Source organism: Centrocercus urophasianus, unplaced genomic scaffold (assembly GCF_019232065.1).
Source record: "Centrocercus urophasianus isolate 14NV4802_14NV808 unplaced genomic scaffold, USGS_Curo_1.0 seq_11, whole genome shotgun sequence".
Taxonomy (NCBI): domain Eukaryota; kingdom Metazoa; phylum Chordata; class Aves; order Galliformes; family Phasianidae; genus Centrocercus; species Centrocercus urophasianus.
In genome coordinates this window covers 3,460,757-3,477,250 of record NW_024884253.1, presented here as the reverse complement: position 1 = coordinate 3,477,250, position 16,494 = coordinate 3,460,757, and the positions used below count along the sequence as shown (strand labels likewise).

The 16,494-nt window shown below is 38.0% G+C and overlaps 1 protein-coding gene across 5 annotated transcripts in view; it reads right to left on the bottom strand.

Moving 5' to 3' along the window:
- TRAPPC9 (trafficking protein particle complex subunit 9) overlaps positions 1–16,494 on the bottom strand; it is a 475,345-nt gene that overhangs the window by 202,822 nt on the left and 256,029 nt on the right. Inside the window, exon 22 of one of the 5 annotated variants that reach the window (XM_042809125.1) lies at positions 14,938–14,994. The exons of the other annotated variants lie outside the window; for them this stretch is intronic. Within the exon in view, the coding sequence (XP_042665059.1) occupies positions 14,972–14,994 (23 nt within the window). The 3' untranslated portion in view covers positions 14,938–14,971. Of the gene's footprint in view, positions 1–14,937; positions 14,995–16,494 lie in introns of those variants that run through there. 5 annotated transcript variants of the gene reach the window in all.

Sequence of the window (16,494 nt, the reverse complement as noted above, 5' to 3'; positions counted from 1 at the left end):
CAATAAATCTGTGTGCAAAACTATGCAAGGATTTAAGGGACCAGGCAGACTTGAAGCAAGAAGAATGGATGCATGGGAAGTAGATGGGAAAAGAAACTTCAGTAGATGACTACCAGCATGTCTCTCAGTACAACTTTGCCTTTTCAAACAGGAAAATAAACTCTTCTAGGGAAAATAATTTGGCATAGTCCATGTCGAGTCAAAACAAAAGAGAGCTGTACGACAATGCTTGTGTAATGAAACAGCAAAAAGAGCTTCAAGTCTAAATCTTTAGGCTTTTACGCTATGTAAGATTATCCCTTGCCAAATGACTAAGCTAGGCTTTCTTGGTAGCAAATTTAGCCATACTCTTTGCTGATAGTTGTCAAAAACCTTTCTCATCCAAGAAAACACGCCCTTTGCAAAACTCTCTAGACTAATAATTTAAAATAATTACATATAAATTGTGATTAGACATACCCAAATATACTACATGCATCTGAGCAGTAGGATGGGGCACAGCTCAAAATGTACAGAGGAAGGGGAGGTGTCAGGTTTTTGCTAGCAAGAAATAGCTTTTGATTTCTCAAATTCTCCATGTCACATCCTTCACTACTGCAAATCTCAGCAAAACTTAGCTGTGTTTCAACTAATACGCAACCACGTTTCCTTCCACTGACAGAAATCCATCATTAACTGCAACAACAGAAAAACACTGACTTGCTGTGATGGCACAGATCTTTCAAGGAGCTTTGCAATGCTTACATGCTTTCAGCAGTTATCCTCAGACTCTTTTAAAAGGATAATTACATCTATGAGGTAACCAAGAACTTTTATAGTAATTAGACACAAATTCAGAAAACAATAATTACACTAAACTAATAAAATAATTCTAATTGTTACACTAGATAGCATGCTATTTCACAGGTACTCACAGCTGAAGGTGAGCAAAGCCAAACATTCTACATTTGCTATGAAAACTTAAACAGAAAAAGTGATATTAACGTATATTTTAATTTGCTTTGAATTTATCACTACCAATCATCCACAAGGTTTTTTCAGCCTGTATTTGTGGAATCAGAAATCTGTCAAGAACGAACATTTTCCAGGAGAATGTTGAATCAGGCCATACTCTGTTTACTAAAGACACAAGTCTATATATTCTCAGAGCTACTTGTTAAATAAAACATAACTTCAGTCCTTAATTCCCAGTCAGTCCTGTAAAGATACAAGGTCAATTATTTCATCCCTGTAAATTAAAGGCTGGAAACAGCATACCAAGTAACTAAAAGCCTAACAACAGACAGGCTGTTTTCATTACACTTCATATCAATAACAGTTGTCAAAATGAAAAGAACTGAATTCAAGCTTCATTGGCTTCTTACAAGCCATTAGCAAATGCTTAAGTCTCTGTTTTGATAGGCAAGGAAAGCCTTTATAGTCTAATAAATGTAAAAATAAAAGATCTAATTTATTCACTCATCAAAAATGGAGGACACAGCTTGACAAGTTTATATGCCTGAACACACACCCACCAATTAAAATGGTGAGGATGGATGATCACATAAATTTCTGGTGTACTGCATATGGCAACCTTGCAAGACTGTCACGAAAATTACAAGATCTTGATCCTGAAGAAGACATCTGCTCCATCTCCTCTTCCCTCCAGGGGTTCTTGTTCCACCTAATCATTCCTGAGACATTTCTGTCTAACTGGGTCTCCAAGGCTTCCACGGTAGAACCACTACAGCCTCCCAAGATAGTCTCTTCCCCAGTTTTGTAAAAAACTTACTACTATTTCAAATATTCTGTAGAAATCCCTTTTACTGAAACTTTACTTCAACATTTGTTTTAACCAGAAACACAAATAATCTTATTCCTTTCCATCTCTTTTATAGCAGACATAAGAGATCTCTCGTTATGTGCTTACTTGTCTTCTCTAACGGCAACCCCAACTCTCTCATTATTCCCTCATATCATGCTGTGTAGATTTCATAACCATGACTGCGCTTCAAATTCTCTGTAATAAGTCTATATCCTACTGGAAAGGCATACCAGAGAATTAGCAAAGTACTGCATGTTCTTACTTTTTTAGTTCAGTTAAGTAATTCTGAATTTTAATTCCGCATTCTGATACAGTTGCCATCTCTCCCAGCTTCTTTGCATCTGCAAATTTAATAGGAATGCATTCTAGTCCACCATCTGGGTTGGTAATAAAGACTAATGAGGAAAAGTCTTTGCTGGGCGCCGTTCTCCTGGTCTGACAACAAACCACTCATAAGCATTCTCTGAAAACATTTTTCCATTGACTTACACATTCACCGTACAGAAGAAGGATTTAAACATTTATTCAATCTAAAGTATCATTAGAAGGAAAGTCCAGTACCTTATGAAACACTCCAAAATATGTCACCTACTAATTATTCTCTCCCTGTAAGGCTTGTCACTTTCTCATGAAAAATCAGACTGGTTTGATACTTTTTCTTTCTGCATGTTTCCTGTTCATTAGTCTTTATACCTTCATTTTAGAGCAGTGGTATCTTTTTTTCTGTTTTTGTTGTTGTTCTTTAATTCTACAGGATTACCATATAACCGTTCCAAGACATGAGGAGGATACACCAATATATCAGCACTTGCATTACTATCAGTCTGCTATCAGTCTGATGTGCAGCATGCAATCACTAGAAGTGCCAAACAGCTATTCCACTCAGAAAATCAGCTGTTCTAAAGAGCAGACAAATGGTACACATCATAGGGGAATCAACTTTTTGCAAGGGTAGACAGTGATAGGACACGGAGCAATGGTTTTAAGCTCAAGGAGGGAAGATGTCGGGGGAAAGTTCTCCACAGAGAGAGTGGTGAGATGCTGGAACAGGCTGCTCAGAGAGGCTGTGGATGCCCTAGGAAGTGTTCAAGACCAGACTGGATGGGGCCCTGAGCACCTGGTCTAGTACCAGATTTGGAGGTTGGTGTCCCTGCCTGTGGCAGAGGGGTTGGAACTTCACTTTAAAGTTTGGGCAGTTGGACTTTAGGTTTACATCTGTCTTCGTGAGTGTATTATGGTTCTGTAAGATGAATCTCTTTTTAAAAGATGGTAATAAATGACTCTGTAGGAACATAGGTATTCTTGTGACTCAATGTTTTCAGTCTGCCAATGCCTGTAGATCAAACCTGCTGAGTGTACAATTAACAGCCTACTTTTCCAGTTATGTACCCTCACAAAAGCCAAGGTTGACGTAACCGTCATAAAGAAAGAACACAATACACGTATCTGAACAAAGTACAATACAAAAGGATGAAGATTTGCCTTCTAAACAAACAATAACAAGAAAATACAGCAACCTTAACTGAATAGAAATATGCAACAGGATAGCAGGTAGGCATTCTTGAAATGTACCACGCTTCCCCTGCACAGGCATATTCAGCCCCAGTTTTGCTGTTTCTTTTTCCCATATTTACACCAGAGTGCTCAACAGCAAAGTAGTAATTTTCTTAACACCTTCTTCCTGCAACTGTCAAATTCCACAACAATTCAGATACAATGCCAGAAGATCAGAACATTTCAATGTAGTCATGAGAAAACACCAAACACATTGGCTGGAATCTCATAGGTTAAAACTCCATCATCCAAAGATCTTCTGAGATCAACCATAACGACACATCTTTAGATATCTTTCTACTCCCAGTAATTCCCTTTACTCAAATCTAAAATTGCAGCAAAGTAAAAGGAACATTCGTTTTACACACTGCAAGACCATCAGAACCCTAAGAATAATCTTCCCTTGGATTTACAAGAATGCAAAGAATTTTATCACTCAATATTTGCTCAGGACAACCTGTGGCAGTGATGTGATTCCCATACATGACTGTTAGATCTCACTGGGGTGAGTTACCAGAAAAACTTTACTCATAAGCAGTTCTATTTCACATAAAATGTTTGTGATGAAAGAAAGCAGGTCCAAAGAAAATAAATGATATCCCATCTGCTTATTAGCATACGGTTATTACCCTACCAGAACAAATCTTGTTCAGATCCAAAAAAATTATACACTTTAGTACTTCTCCCCCTGCTATAAAAATTAGTTCCAGGGGAAAAACAACTGACATCAAGTTAATTTTATAAGCAGCGTGACATTTATAAAAAAAAATAATGTTCCTGTTAATTGACTGGCTGAGGGAAAACATGGAGGCGATCCACCTAACTTTGAGTTTCATGTCAATGCTTGTAAAGAAAAAGGGCAAAAATCCTCATGTATCAGGCTCAGACCTGCTCACGTGTACCAGCCTTATTAATAAAAAAAGGCTGATTCAACATATTTTTCATACTCATTTGTCCCTTTCTAGTTTGTTTAATACTTGTTATTATTCCAAGCAAATTTCACAAAGTGAGTACAGATCTTAAAGTGTAATGTTGTGAAAGTGAAATGTTCTCTACTTCTGAGAAATAGCCATGAATAGGCTGAGAGCTTGTGGGATTGCATCAATAAAGGACATCCGGTGGTTGGGATCTACTCTAGGCCTCCTGATAATGGGAACCCTGTAGATGAGGCCTTCTTGCTTCAGCTGAGTAGGCAATTCAAAACAGCCAGCATGGTTTCACAAAGGCACATCATGCCTTACTAATTGAGTGGCCTTCTATGACTGGAGAAAAATGGACTTGATGAATGGATGGATGGCTCCAGGAAGACCTCAATGCGGCCTTCCAGTACTGAAGGAAACATAAGCAGGAGGGGGACCAACTTCTTACACAGTCTGAAAGTGATAGGAGGAGGAGGAATGGCTTTGAAGTAAAAGAGAGGAGATTTAGGTTAGATGCTAGGAAGAAATGTTTTGTTCAGAGAGTGGCGAGATGCTAGAACAGGCTGCTCAGGGAGGTTGTGGATGCTCCGTCCCTGGAGACATTCAAGGCCAGGTTGGATGGGACCCTGGGCAGCCTGACTGGATGAGCAGCAACCCTGCCTATGGGAGGTGGTATTGGAACTAGATGGGCTTTAAGGTCCTCTCCAACCTAAGTCATTCTATGATTCTATGAAAGGATTCTTTAAAAATGAATAGTAAATAGTAAATAATAGGAATGGGAGGGTGGTTGGACTAGATAATCTTGCAGGTCGTTTCCAACCTTGTGATTCTGTGTAAACAGCAGAAGGACTGCAGCAATTCTCCCACTAAGCTAAAGGCTAGAAGAAAAAAAGTCTGGCTACTAAACCAACATTCCTTATGCTGACAGTAATAACAAGAGGAAAAACGAGGGAAAATGCATCCTCTTGTCTTTTCTATTCTTCTCCCCTTGCCTCCATGCCCAAGCAAGGAGAAAGTATCTCTCAGATCAATTCTAGAACAGTCGATGTATGTGAGTAATAGTGAGTGATGAATCTGAGGGGGGAAAACTGGCCAGCAAATTTTGTTTATGCACATCTACAGAAGTTCAATAATATATGTGCTGTATTCTTGGCAAGTTAAGAAGTTTTCAATTAAAAAAAAAAAAAAAAAAAAAAAAAAAAAAAAAAAAAACCAAAAACACTTTCAGAACCATACTTCAAATACAACTTTTAGCTTGGTTCACAGTATTACCAGAGATTTGCTCATCAGGGTACCCAAGAGTGCTGGATCTCTTCCTGCATGGACCCCAGCAGGTTTACTGCAGCTAAACATCTGCAATTCTTTCCTAAATCATGCAAATCAGCATTTTGCTCCCATGTGATGGTAAGACACGGGCCAGAGAATATATCTCAGTATTATTTGTGCCAAGCAATCAGGCCTCATACTCTAGGGTAAAACAAATGTAACTTCACACAACTGTGAATGAAAGCTGCTGGGAGTTTTGGCTTTGTTTTCTAATGTGCATGAGACAGAAGTGGGAGATATCAGAGCTGGTTCAGATCTGAAATACTGTCTGAAAGCCCTGCTTATGGGTGCCAGTAAGTTTTGCATTCAGTTTTACTCTTTTACTTGGGACTTGATTGAAACAGAAAAGGAGTATTTTGAAAAAGGAAAAGAAAATGCTTCCTTATGTAATTTGAAAAAGAATAACAGATGCCCAGAGAGGTTGTGGAGTCCCATTTCTGAAGATAATCAAACCTGGATGTGATTCTAGGCAATGTGGCCCTGCTTGGACCAGTTGAACTAGATGATTCCAAGTGGCCCCTTCCAAACTCAGTTGTTCTGTGATACTGTGACATCACAGTAACCAGTTGTGGACATCTCTGTGGAAGCTCCCTCTTTATAACCAACAGAAAGCCTAGACTTAAAACTTTTCCTGTGCTGGCTTTCTGCCAGCCATCTCCTCCTGCGCAGAAATTAGCACTAACTAGACACCTTCTGTTAGTTATCAATGGCACATCTTGTATACTCATTTGGGGGTTCTTTTCTTTAAAGTATTTATTATCAATGTACTTTACTGTAATTATCTCTTTTCTACTTTGATTTTTGAGAAGATTCAATTTGCATTTCATTTGTCACTTCATCATGATAAAAATCCTTTATTTAGACCTATATTGCTATGAACTGTGATAAAGAATTCAAAATAAATTCACTTTCCTGAGCTATTTTGCTAAGTGAATGTGAGCAGGACATTTTTAAAGCAGCCTTAAGGAAAATGCTACAACTGCTCACTATACTGGCAGCCTATAAGAAGCGGGAATATTCTGAAAGTAGAACTTCAGAGTAAAATCTCATTTGCCTCTACTCTGAATCTGGAAAGAAAACTTACAGCACTTTCTGTTGATCATTCCCCCTCCACTGTGATTGATGCTGACCTTTCTGTATCAAATACCATCTGCAGACCAGAGATGCCTCCCTTCAACATCTAATAATAGGTTACTAGTAATATTTTCATGTGCACTAAACACAAAGTACCCATCCACCGTACCCTGTTCTATTTCACATTGCTAAGATCCAAACTCTTTTTCCAACTTACAAATTCTCAGTACAACATTTTCCATTTTCCTCCTTTTTTTTTTTTTTTTTTTTTTTTTTTTTTTCCCCAAGGGGAATTTAGGATGCTAATGATAACTTTCAAAGTAAAAATGGTAGATGAAGTGCTCCTACCAATAAATGACAGCTTCAAGTCAGTGGTTCAGCATCCCGCAAGTTGCTGAGGGATTGTTCCAACTGAGACTATAAGGGTATGTTACAAGCTATTAGACATCATACAATACACATCCTAGATGTTATATTTAGCCTTTCCTTTGCCTACATAAGCTGACCCGACCTAACTAATGATTTCTGAGAGTTGAGATTACCAAATGATCTGGAAAGTTTGCAGAATTTCTCTTTCCCAGAAGAATTTATAACCACAGGAAGCATTCATCAGTGCTGTTAGATTGTCACTTTAACATTCCCTCAAACTAAGAATACTGATACAAATTCATACTAAGGGAAATGAGTTGAAAGTATTGTCTCTTGTTCCAGGTCTTCTGGAAACTCATTTTTAAATGAGAAAGCAGATGCAGATTCCGTTTTTTCTTTAACATTCAATTCTGATAAGCTGATGTGATTATTTTTTTTTTCCTGCAATTATTATTTTTACCATAGTAGTGGGTTTCTATCAGGTCAGTTTGCACAACTGAATTGGTTATTTATTTACCTCAAAGCCAGGGGCACCCATAGTCACAGCTGTCCATCTGTAAGAGTCAGAGGTAGTCCTGGATAGTTAAAAAGCGTTGAGCTGGAGAAGCTGTACATGTAGCTCATGACATGACATGTAGCTCATGAAAGACTGAATGAATGTACACTAGAACCACCTACATTGTTTCTCCAGATCAGTCAGCTTACATCAGCTTTTAAACTACTCATTCTGTTTTGCTTCCAAAATCTTGTTTTGCTTCCAAAATCCTGGGGACATACATTGATAGTGAGAAGCATGGTCTGAAACAGGTGAACAAAAACCAGCTCCATTATTAATGCATACAACATCCATTTCTATTTGTCATCAACAATTGAACTTCGGAATAAAAGTTTTTTTCTTCTTTTTCATCTTCCATGATTATGTATTTCCAAGGAACGAATACACTGTCAATTTTAAGGTATAAATAATAAAGAATGGATAAACTTTTATAATGGAATGGAACATTCATGGGGATGAGTACAAAAACATATTTACAATCTATTTATATTTTATGAACAGGTATACTTTGGTATTTGCTTTAGGAAACCTTTGCTTGATGCCTCTTAGAACCAGCACAATGCATGCAGCAAACAGAATGAGCCAAACCCATTCCTTGACTTTGTAGGACCTTTGTTATTACTGCTATTGACACGCCAGGTAAAGATTGCCATTTCTAAAATAAAATATCACAGAATCACAGAATTGTAGGGTGTTGGAAAGACCCTCTGAAGACCATCCAGTCCATCACCCTGCTAACACAGGTTACAGTGGGTTGCACAGGAAAGCACACACTGGTCTTGAGTACCTCCAGAGAAGGAGACTCCACAACCTCACTGGACAGCTTCTTTCAGTACCACGTACACACTGTTAACAATCCATGCACTTTCAAGTCTAGTTCAAATTTCCTTTAATCCTGATAATTTCTTGGAATTGAGATGGACAGGTGTCTCAGCTTCTGTTCACAATCCTGAAGGGAAGTTTTACTCAGAGGTCCCAACCTTTAATAGCAATTTTTGGAATTTGCATTCCAAAGAACACACAACTATGGCTTCAGTACAACAAAACACATGAAAAAGTAGACGTTTTTATTTCACTGTCTTTTTCTTTTTCTTTTCCTCATTGTTGGCAGTCCTGCAGTTGCATAGCTTAGCATGGACCATAAACCCCCAATTCTCTAAGTATCCCACTGTCTGATAGCAATGAGGGTAAATCTATATGAAAACAATGGTGTCAGGATATAATTAAGAGCAGAGAATCTGTCACCGATGTCAAAAATCTTGTATATAAACCTAGGAATAAGAAAGCTGGTCGTAGTACTGACCTAATTTCCCAAATATTTGGGAAATTTCTAAATTAAAAAAAAAGCATCAAACTACTTTTGAAGACACTGACAAAGAATATTGAGGTGTTTCATACATTGATAGTCAGGCTTTTTAAATTAAATACACTGCTGCTGTTGTTTAGAAAAATCCCCGTGTTTTTTTTACAGTCTCTGCCCAAGAAAAGCCAATAATTGTGAATAAAGACCATGAGCAAAATGCAAATATATGGGAATGATCAGAACTCCGTCTCACAGACGAGAGTCATTCTGATGGGAAACACTCACTATAACCCATTAAACACACCCCTGGCACAGCTAATTTCAAAGCACACGTCCATGCCCTTGTGTCAGTTTTGAAGAGAAAAGCTGCTGAAATAACCATGCTGTTTGTCAATACTATGTCAATATTATGCAGCTCCCCAAATACACATGCATTGAACTACTGTCTTTTCAAATGGCTTCCAATGTCTTAGCACATTTTTCTAGTTACACCATCACCACTAATAAACCAGAATGCAATGACATCAAAATAAAACCACCTCTGCAGTTCTCCACGTGTTGCACTGCAATGTACTGTAAGAAGCAGGGCATAATGACACCCTGCAAAGTTCAGCATTATGCACCAAATATTTTGACAAAAACCAACAAATTTAGCTACTACCAAAGACATGCTTGAAGGTAAAATGTAACTCAAGAACGACGGATGCATGCTTCTGTAGAAAAATATGCCGTGACAATTAAGCTAAGCTAAGAGATATCACTTGAATTCTTCACTAAGGTTTTCTCCGTACACAGGGATAGACTGAACACTGACCCAAGAGGGTACAGGAGAAAGAACAATCTGTTTCTTTATCTAAAAGCCTCTTCAGTTTAAATTCCTTGTCATGGATGAAATATTACTACAGAAAATTGTAAACTTGCAAGAATATGTTGTAGTCATAAAAGTGTAATTTGCTGTAAGAGCTGGCAGGAAAAATAAGGATGAACATAACAGCAAATGCATCTGGCCATTTGTAGAAGGGATTTGGCTGGACAACAGTGTGGAGGAGAAAGATGACTTCTCTCTGAGTAAGCCACTACTGCCCATCCAAATCTCTTCTACAAATGGCCCTACAAACAATTCTGTAGAAGAAATACATTAATATTAGAACTGCAGACCAGCATCGCTTTAAGAAAGACTGAATCTCTCCTCAATCACTTACTGGTTAATTCCCGGCGGAACTGCCATCTTTGCTTGCAGCCCTCCTATTTTTGAAACTGCCCACTACATTATGAAATCTGAAGTTTGCAGTTCCTCTCTGAGAACTACAGATATCAGTTTGCAATTTGAACATAGACAGCAATTTGCAAGATAGTTCATTTTATTGCAATATACTTTTTTCATTTAGAAATATCTTACGAACACTGAACAAAAAATTCCCCTGTAAGTGACTTTCCCTTATCATAGAATTATAAATCATTCGAGTTGGTTTATGTTAAAATCTATTCCCATGTTTTTTTATACCCTCATGAGCATCATGAACATGTGGCGATTGAAGGGCTTTGGGTTCAGAGCATCACACTTGGCTACAAGGCAGGCGACACTGGAAGAAAGCAGAGATCTTCCCTCCAGGATCTGAAGGAGGTTTCCCAACTATTTTATTATGCAGTAAGATCCGGGAATTTGCTGCTTTCACTTGAAATTTGGAGGAAAAAAAGAATGTTAAAGTGACAAAACAGTACCCTACTGCCAGTGAATTATTTATATGGTTTTATTGTCCTCAATTTTCCAAGTTAGGCAGGTGCTTATGTTGAAGTTCTATATGAGGAAAAGAAGGCAAAAATATAGACATCTATTTTCTTATTTTCACTGTTGACACACAGAGAAACAGTATGTAGAAAATAAGATCTAGTATGTCAGGAAAAAATACGGTACAGCAGAGTAAAATCACTGTGGAAAAATAAACCATGGTCTGTTTTTTGGGTGGTCTTGTCTGGAGGCAAGAGTTGGACTCAGTGATTCTTATCCAACTCAGGACAGTCTATGATTTTATGAAACTGCTTATAGCAATACATTCTGTGGTAGTGTTGCTGCAGAGTTACCGACTGCATCCAGCCTACAATAATGCTGAGGATGACACAAATCATAGTATGGCTCAGCAAGCACCAGGACAAGATGCCCAAATAAACATCTCTAAGACAGAAGAATCAGTTTAAGCGTGAGAACTCTTTTGGCTTTACTTCTGACTTTACCACAGGCTCTCTTCAGGATCCCTTTCCATTTCTTTTCCATTCATGCACACAGCAGAAAGAACTTCACTGTCAAATAGTGATATATAAATTGGACAGCCAGTGAGAGACTTCATAAAGGTCAGCTGTCCCGCAAGAAATATAAAGCTAGAAGCTTTTTTTTTCTAATCAAATCCTGGTTTTGTAGCACAGAAGCTGGCAAATAAGATTTTGTTGCTGTGCTCCTTATTTCTTGGGAAGTTTCTGACACACGGCATTGGAACTTTCCACAGATATCAGCAGAATCCCAGAAGGAGTGTGGGTCTGCATAATCCTGTTCCATCTAAATTGACTATCAATAAACTGTGTGACTGAACATTGTGACGATACTGGACCGACGCTATGTAATTATTAAATAATTCTTACCATGATAATTGCTGCATTATTGAGACTCCCTGTCAAAGAGCATTCGCCTTTGTTGAAGAAAGCTTCACTGCATTTCTCCCAAACCAGAGACAAAAGCCAGTTTTACTACTTAATAGGCAATCAGAAGTCAAAAGAACAATGCAAAGTTGAAGGCAAAAGCCTGAATAACCAGGAGGAAGGCACATGCAAAGATATGTGACAAAGTGGAATTTTACAGAGGCACAAAAACAAACCCAAGAATTTAGCAACTTGTTCACAGGATTACAGAATGGCTGAGGTTGGCAGTGACTTCTGTGTCCATCCTGTCCTGTCCCCACTCAAGAAGAGACACCCAGAGCAGGGTGCCCAGGAACATGTCTGTCCTGGGAAAGTAGAGGTGAATTGGCTTTTTCTGGCCTTCACGGAAGGACAGTAATTGTAAAAAGGAACAAAACATTGGAGGAGGAGGGGTGCAACTAAAAAAGCAGGAAACTTTGAGTCAGTATACATATCACTTTACACTCTGTTTTTAGTTATTTTTTAAAAATTGTATTCCTTGACAGCTACTTTGCTGAGTTTAGTTCACATTTCTTGCTTTCCTGAACCCACACAACCTACTGTAACAAACTGCAGTGCCCACTCACTCAACCAGAATTAGTTGAAAGTTAAATTTAAAGTACATAGAGAGCAGGGAAAATTGCAGTTCACCTCCTCTGTTAAAACGAGGCTCAATGATACTAAATTGGAATACACTACCAAAAGTTGTCAAAAGAAAATGGGTTAGTAACCCGGAGTAACCAAAACACTGTCCTAACTACACACTGCAGTAAGCCTTCCTTCAAGACACGTCTTTAGAGAAGCTTTGCCTTATAAGAAACATTAATACATTAAGAAGAAAGTAGGTATTTTAAATATTTTATGGTAATGATTGATGATCTATTCAAACTCCCCTCTTCCACATATACCTTAAGGGATACTTTTAGTTTCTGTTCTTACATGCAACCCTATATGTTTTGATTCTGTAAAGCAGGCACTATCAAATTTTTTTGGACATCTCCTAAGAACAAAACCATGCGTATTTCACTTAAAGAGAATAGTTTTTAAAACACTGACAGCTATTACCAGAAGGAAAGTGTTTAGAACACTCTATCCCTTGGATTAAATGATGATAATCAATGTGATTTGTATTTTCAAAAACATTTATGTCAGCCATTGTATACAGATGCATTGTGAAACTGGAAAAAAAGTCACTTACTTTCCAATGGATTCTTGCAATTAACACAAAGAAAATGAATGATCCCAATACATATTGCTATTTCTAACATTTCAAAATGTGCACACTATCCTGATATCTTTCCACATTCGTCTATTACAAATATTTTTACCTCATGAAACTGTTGTGCACAGATGAAATGTGCCCATAGGAGGAAAGTTTCAACACATGAAAACAAATTTTCCATCATATTTGCAGGCAAATACCACTGTTACTAAAATGAGGAACACCTGTCATTTTTGAGCTAAAATGAGATCAGTGTTTGTTTTGTAGATGCCCTGACTTCTCTGATTTCCCTACCTACCCTCTGTGGGCTGATCCCATATACCAAAGTGGTCATTAATGTCCTGACCAGAGGAGATGTGCTATGCAAGGTATTCTGCAGGCTTTATACTATACACTATATCGTACAACCATATCATAGAGTCATAGAATGGCCTGGGTTGAAAAGGACCACAATGATCATCCAGTTCCAACCCCCTGCTATCTGCAGCGTTGCCAACCAGCAGACCAGGCTGCCCAGAGCCACATCCAGCCTGGCCTTGAATGCCTCCAGGGATGGGGCATCCACAGCCTCCTTGGGCAACCTGTTCCAGTGCCTCACCACCCCCTGAGTGAAAAACTTCCTCCTAATATCCAACCTAAACCTCCCCTGTCTCAGTTTAAAACCATTCCCCCTTGTCCTATCACTATTCACCCTTATAAACAGCCATTCCCCTTCCAGTTTATACGCTCCCTTCAAATACTGGAAGGCCACAGTGAGGTCTCCCCAGAGCCTTCTCCAAGCTAAAAAAACCCCGTTCCCTCAGCTGTTCTTCACTTGAATATCCACTTGCAAGGTTACAATCAAGAAAGCATATATGTCTTTACTGGTCAAAATTTCTTAAGTTTCTGCGCATCACTGTAAAACTGAAAATAAAGTTGGGAGTTAAGGCTTTACTCTGCTTACCTTAAAACAAAATATAAACCCTATAATTTGGAATTGGCAATTGTTCTCATGAGAGGGCTTTATTTGGGTTGATGGGCATAGTTTAAATATCTCCTTGTAAGTCTGGAATATCTTGCCTATTTCTTTGCCTAACTGTACTTGAGATCAAATGGCTGGGCAAAGATTATCAGCTAATGCAGGTCTGTAAGTTTCACAAAGTGGTCCTCTTGGGGTGCAAGAAGTACCTTACAAATACGTATCATAATGTTCCTGACTTTGCAAGCCTGCACGGCTCTGTTGTCTGTCACACTTTGGCTCAAGGGGAGAACCATGCATTAAATTACATTAAGTTAAGGTTTGGTGTTTCCAAATGTAACTTGCTCTGATTCACCAAAGTGAAAATCAGAAGCAGCTGCCCTCAGTGCTGCACTCAGCAGCATGAAGGGAGAGTTGTGATTCATTTTGAACAGTGAAAGAAAAGAATTTCTTTCCTTTTTATTCCGGGCCACTTTGAAGTAGTTTGCAGGCCGTGAGCACACCATCATTTGGGAACTGAAAAACACATGGCATTGTTTCTCTCGTACATTATTTCATCAAATATGATGACTGTATTGTATTCAAAGTATAGATTTAGTAAGCTCAGTAATCAGAATGAACTGCAAAGATTTTCAAAAACTTGTAGAAGTTAGATTTGGTTCAAATCCATCTCTTTGACTCTTTTTAATTTAATCTGAAATGCAAACAGATCAATTTTTATTTTATTTGCAACTTTGTCAGGGATCTTATGACTGTATAAATCATCCTTCACTCTCCCTGAGATTTACAAGAGCAGCAATCCTCTTAAAGCAGAACTTGTGATTTTTTTGTGCATCACCTCAGGTTCCAGATATCACAACACATGAACACGTTCAATCAAATTTTCCTTTTCTTGCACTGAAACATTATAGATTGTTTTGCACGTGACTCTCCTTTTTTTCTGCTCAGTATGAAAACATCTGATTGATTTTTCTTTCCCTTGCACTGAAACATTATAGATCGTTTTTCATTAGACTTCTTTTCCTTCTGTTCAGTATTTCTTCTCCTTGAAACTCTCTGAACTGAATTCTGAGATGAAGGCCATACGAAGGGGTTTCTAACAACATTTGTCATTGAAGGCAACCACAAAAACTCTCACCTCAGGGTACTCTGGAAAATGGAATTCAAGACTTGGAAAATAATTTCAAAGAACGCAGGTCAGCATAAATGTCAGTATTACAGATGTTCAAGTAAACAGGCTGAGGAGAGAGAACACAATAGAGTGGATGCTTAATTGTGAACTGTAATGAAACATTAAAATTCATTCTGACATGAAGAGCGACCCTGTTTGTTCACTGTGTGCTGATGAATACCAGCAATTTGAGTTCAGTTTCACTTTGCTAAAGGGTTGTGAGAAAATTTCAGTGACAAAACCCACAGCAATAATGTCATTATGGCCCCTCCATATCTCTGAGTTGGAAACTCACTGGGGAATTCAATAGAATTCAAGTAGGAAGGAGACAAGAATGGTACTGCAGGTGACACACATGATCATTCCAGGAACAGAAGCTTACTGAAAAACATTATAGAATTTGCAGCACCTGTGCTATTTAGATAAATTCATTTTATTTAACCTTTGATTGAAAACTCCAGTTATTATCCAATTCATGCTTTCAGCATAAGAATTTATAAGCTAATTTGCTGACTTTGTGTTTGTAATGAGAAGATATTAGTTTTTCACCCACAGATTCGTAACTAGGAAAAAAAAAAAACAACATTTTAAGGTGAACCCTTTAAAGGTTTTCAGGAAAAAAAATATATATATCCTAAATATGTCCTTTTAAAAATAGTAAAAGAAAACAAGGAAAAATCTTTTCAACAGTCACTTGTTTGCTAGTTGAGGACTGAAGTTCCATAATTCTGCCCTATTTTCTGCACTGCTTTCCCATTCATCCTTTGTCCCATATCTCTAGCTTAAGAATAATGGGAATACCAAATTTACAAGGGAATTCTAAGCAAAAATACCAAGTCCTCGAATTGCCTGAAGTCTAGAGTGATAAAGTAATCTTTTCCCGCTGTATTTCAAACTTCCTGTTGAGCTCTGAACACATTTTTTTTTTTACTTCTTAACAGTGCTTACATCAGACTTTGACAGATTGTAAGTGTGCCTTCCAGGATTTACGAACCACTCCTTATGAAATGCTTGTACAATTCAGTTCTAAAGCTTAAGTAAGCAATACAGAAGTTCTAATCAAACACACTGTGAATTTTATGCATTTGCCAAGCAGTCAGAGCACATTTTCATCCCTAAAGGATTTGCTTATTGCAGAGTAACCAAAATATTCACGATTCGTAATTATTAAAAACAGTCCTTCCTTTGAAGATTTTGTTCATTTCAATATTTCTTTAGGGCTTTCTACCATCTTCCTGATACTCTTGATTGTTCTGTTTAGAGAAAAGCCAACCTGCAACACAATTATGCTTTCTTTGCAGTTAAGTACATACGCTACTTTCAGCTTGGAAAGGAACAGAAGAGTGGGTTGGGTCATAAGAACAAGGGAAACAGTTGCAGGCTGTACCCCATTTAGGGTATAGCCCTTTTTAGAACTTCATTCTCTTTTCCACCTCAACTTATAAACCCACTTCACATAGGGGCATTTACACCTAAATGCACAAGATCTGAGATAAAGATTTGCCGCTCCATTGAAGAAGACACAGAAAACTCAGCATCCCCTCAGGTCTCCCAAGCCCGTACAACT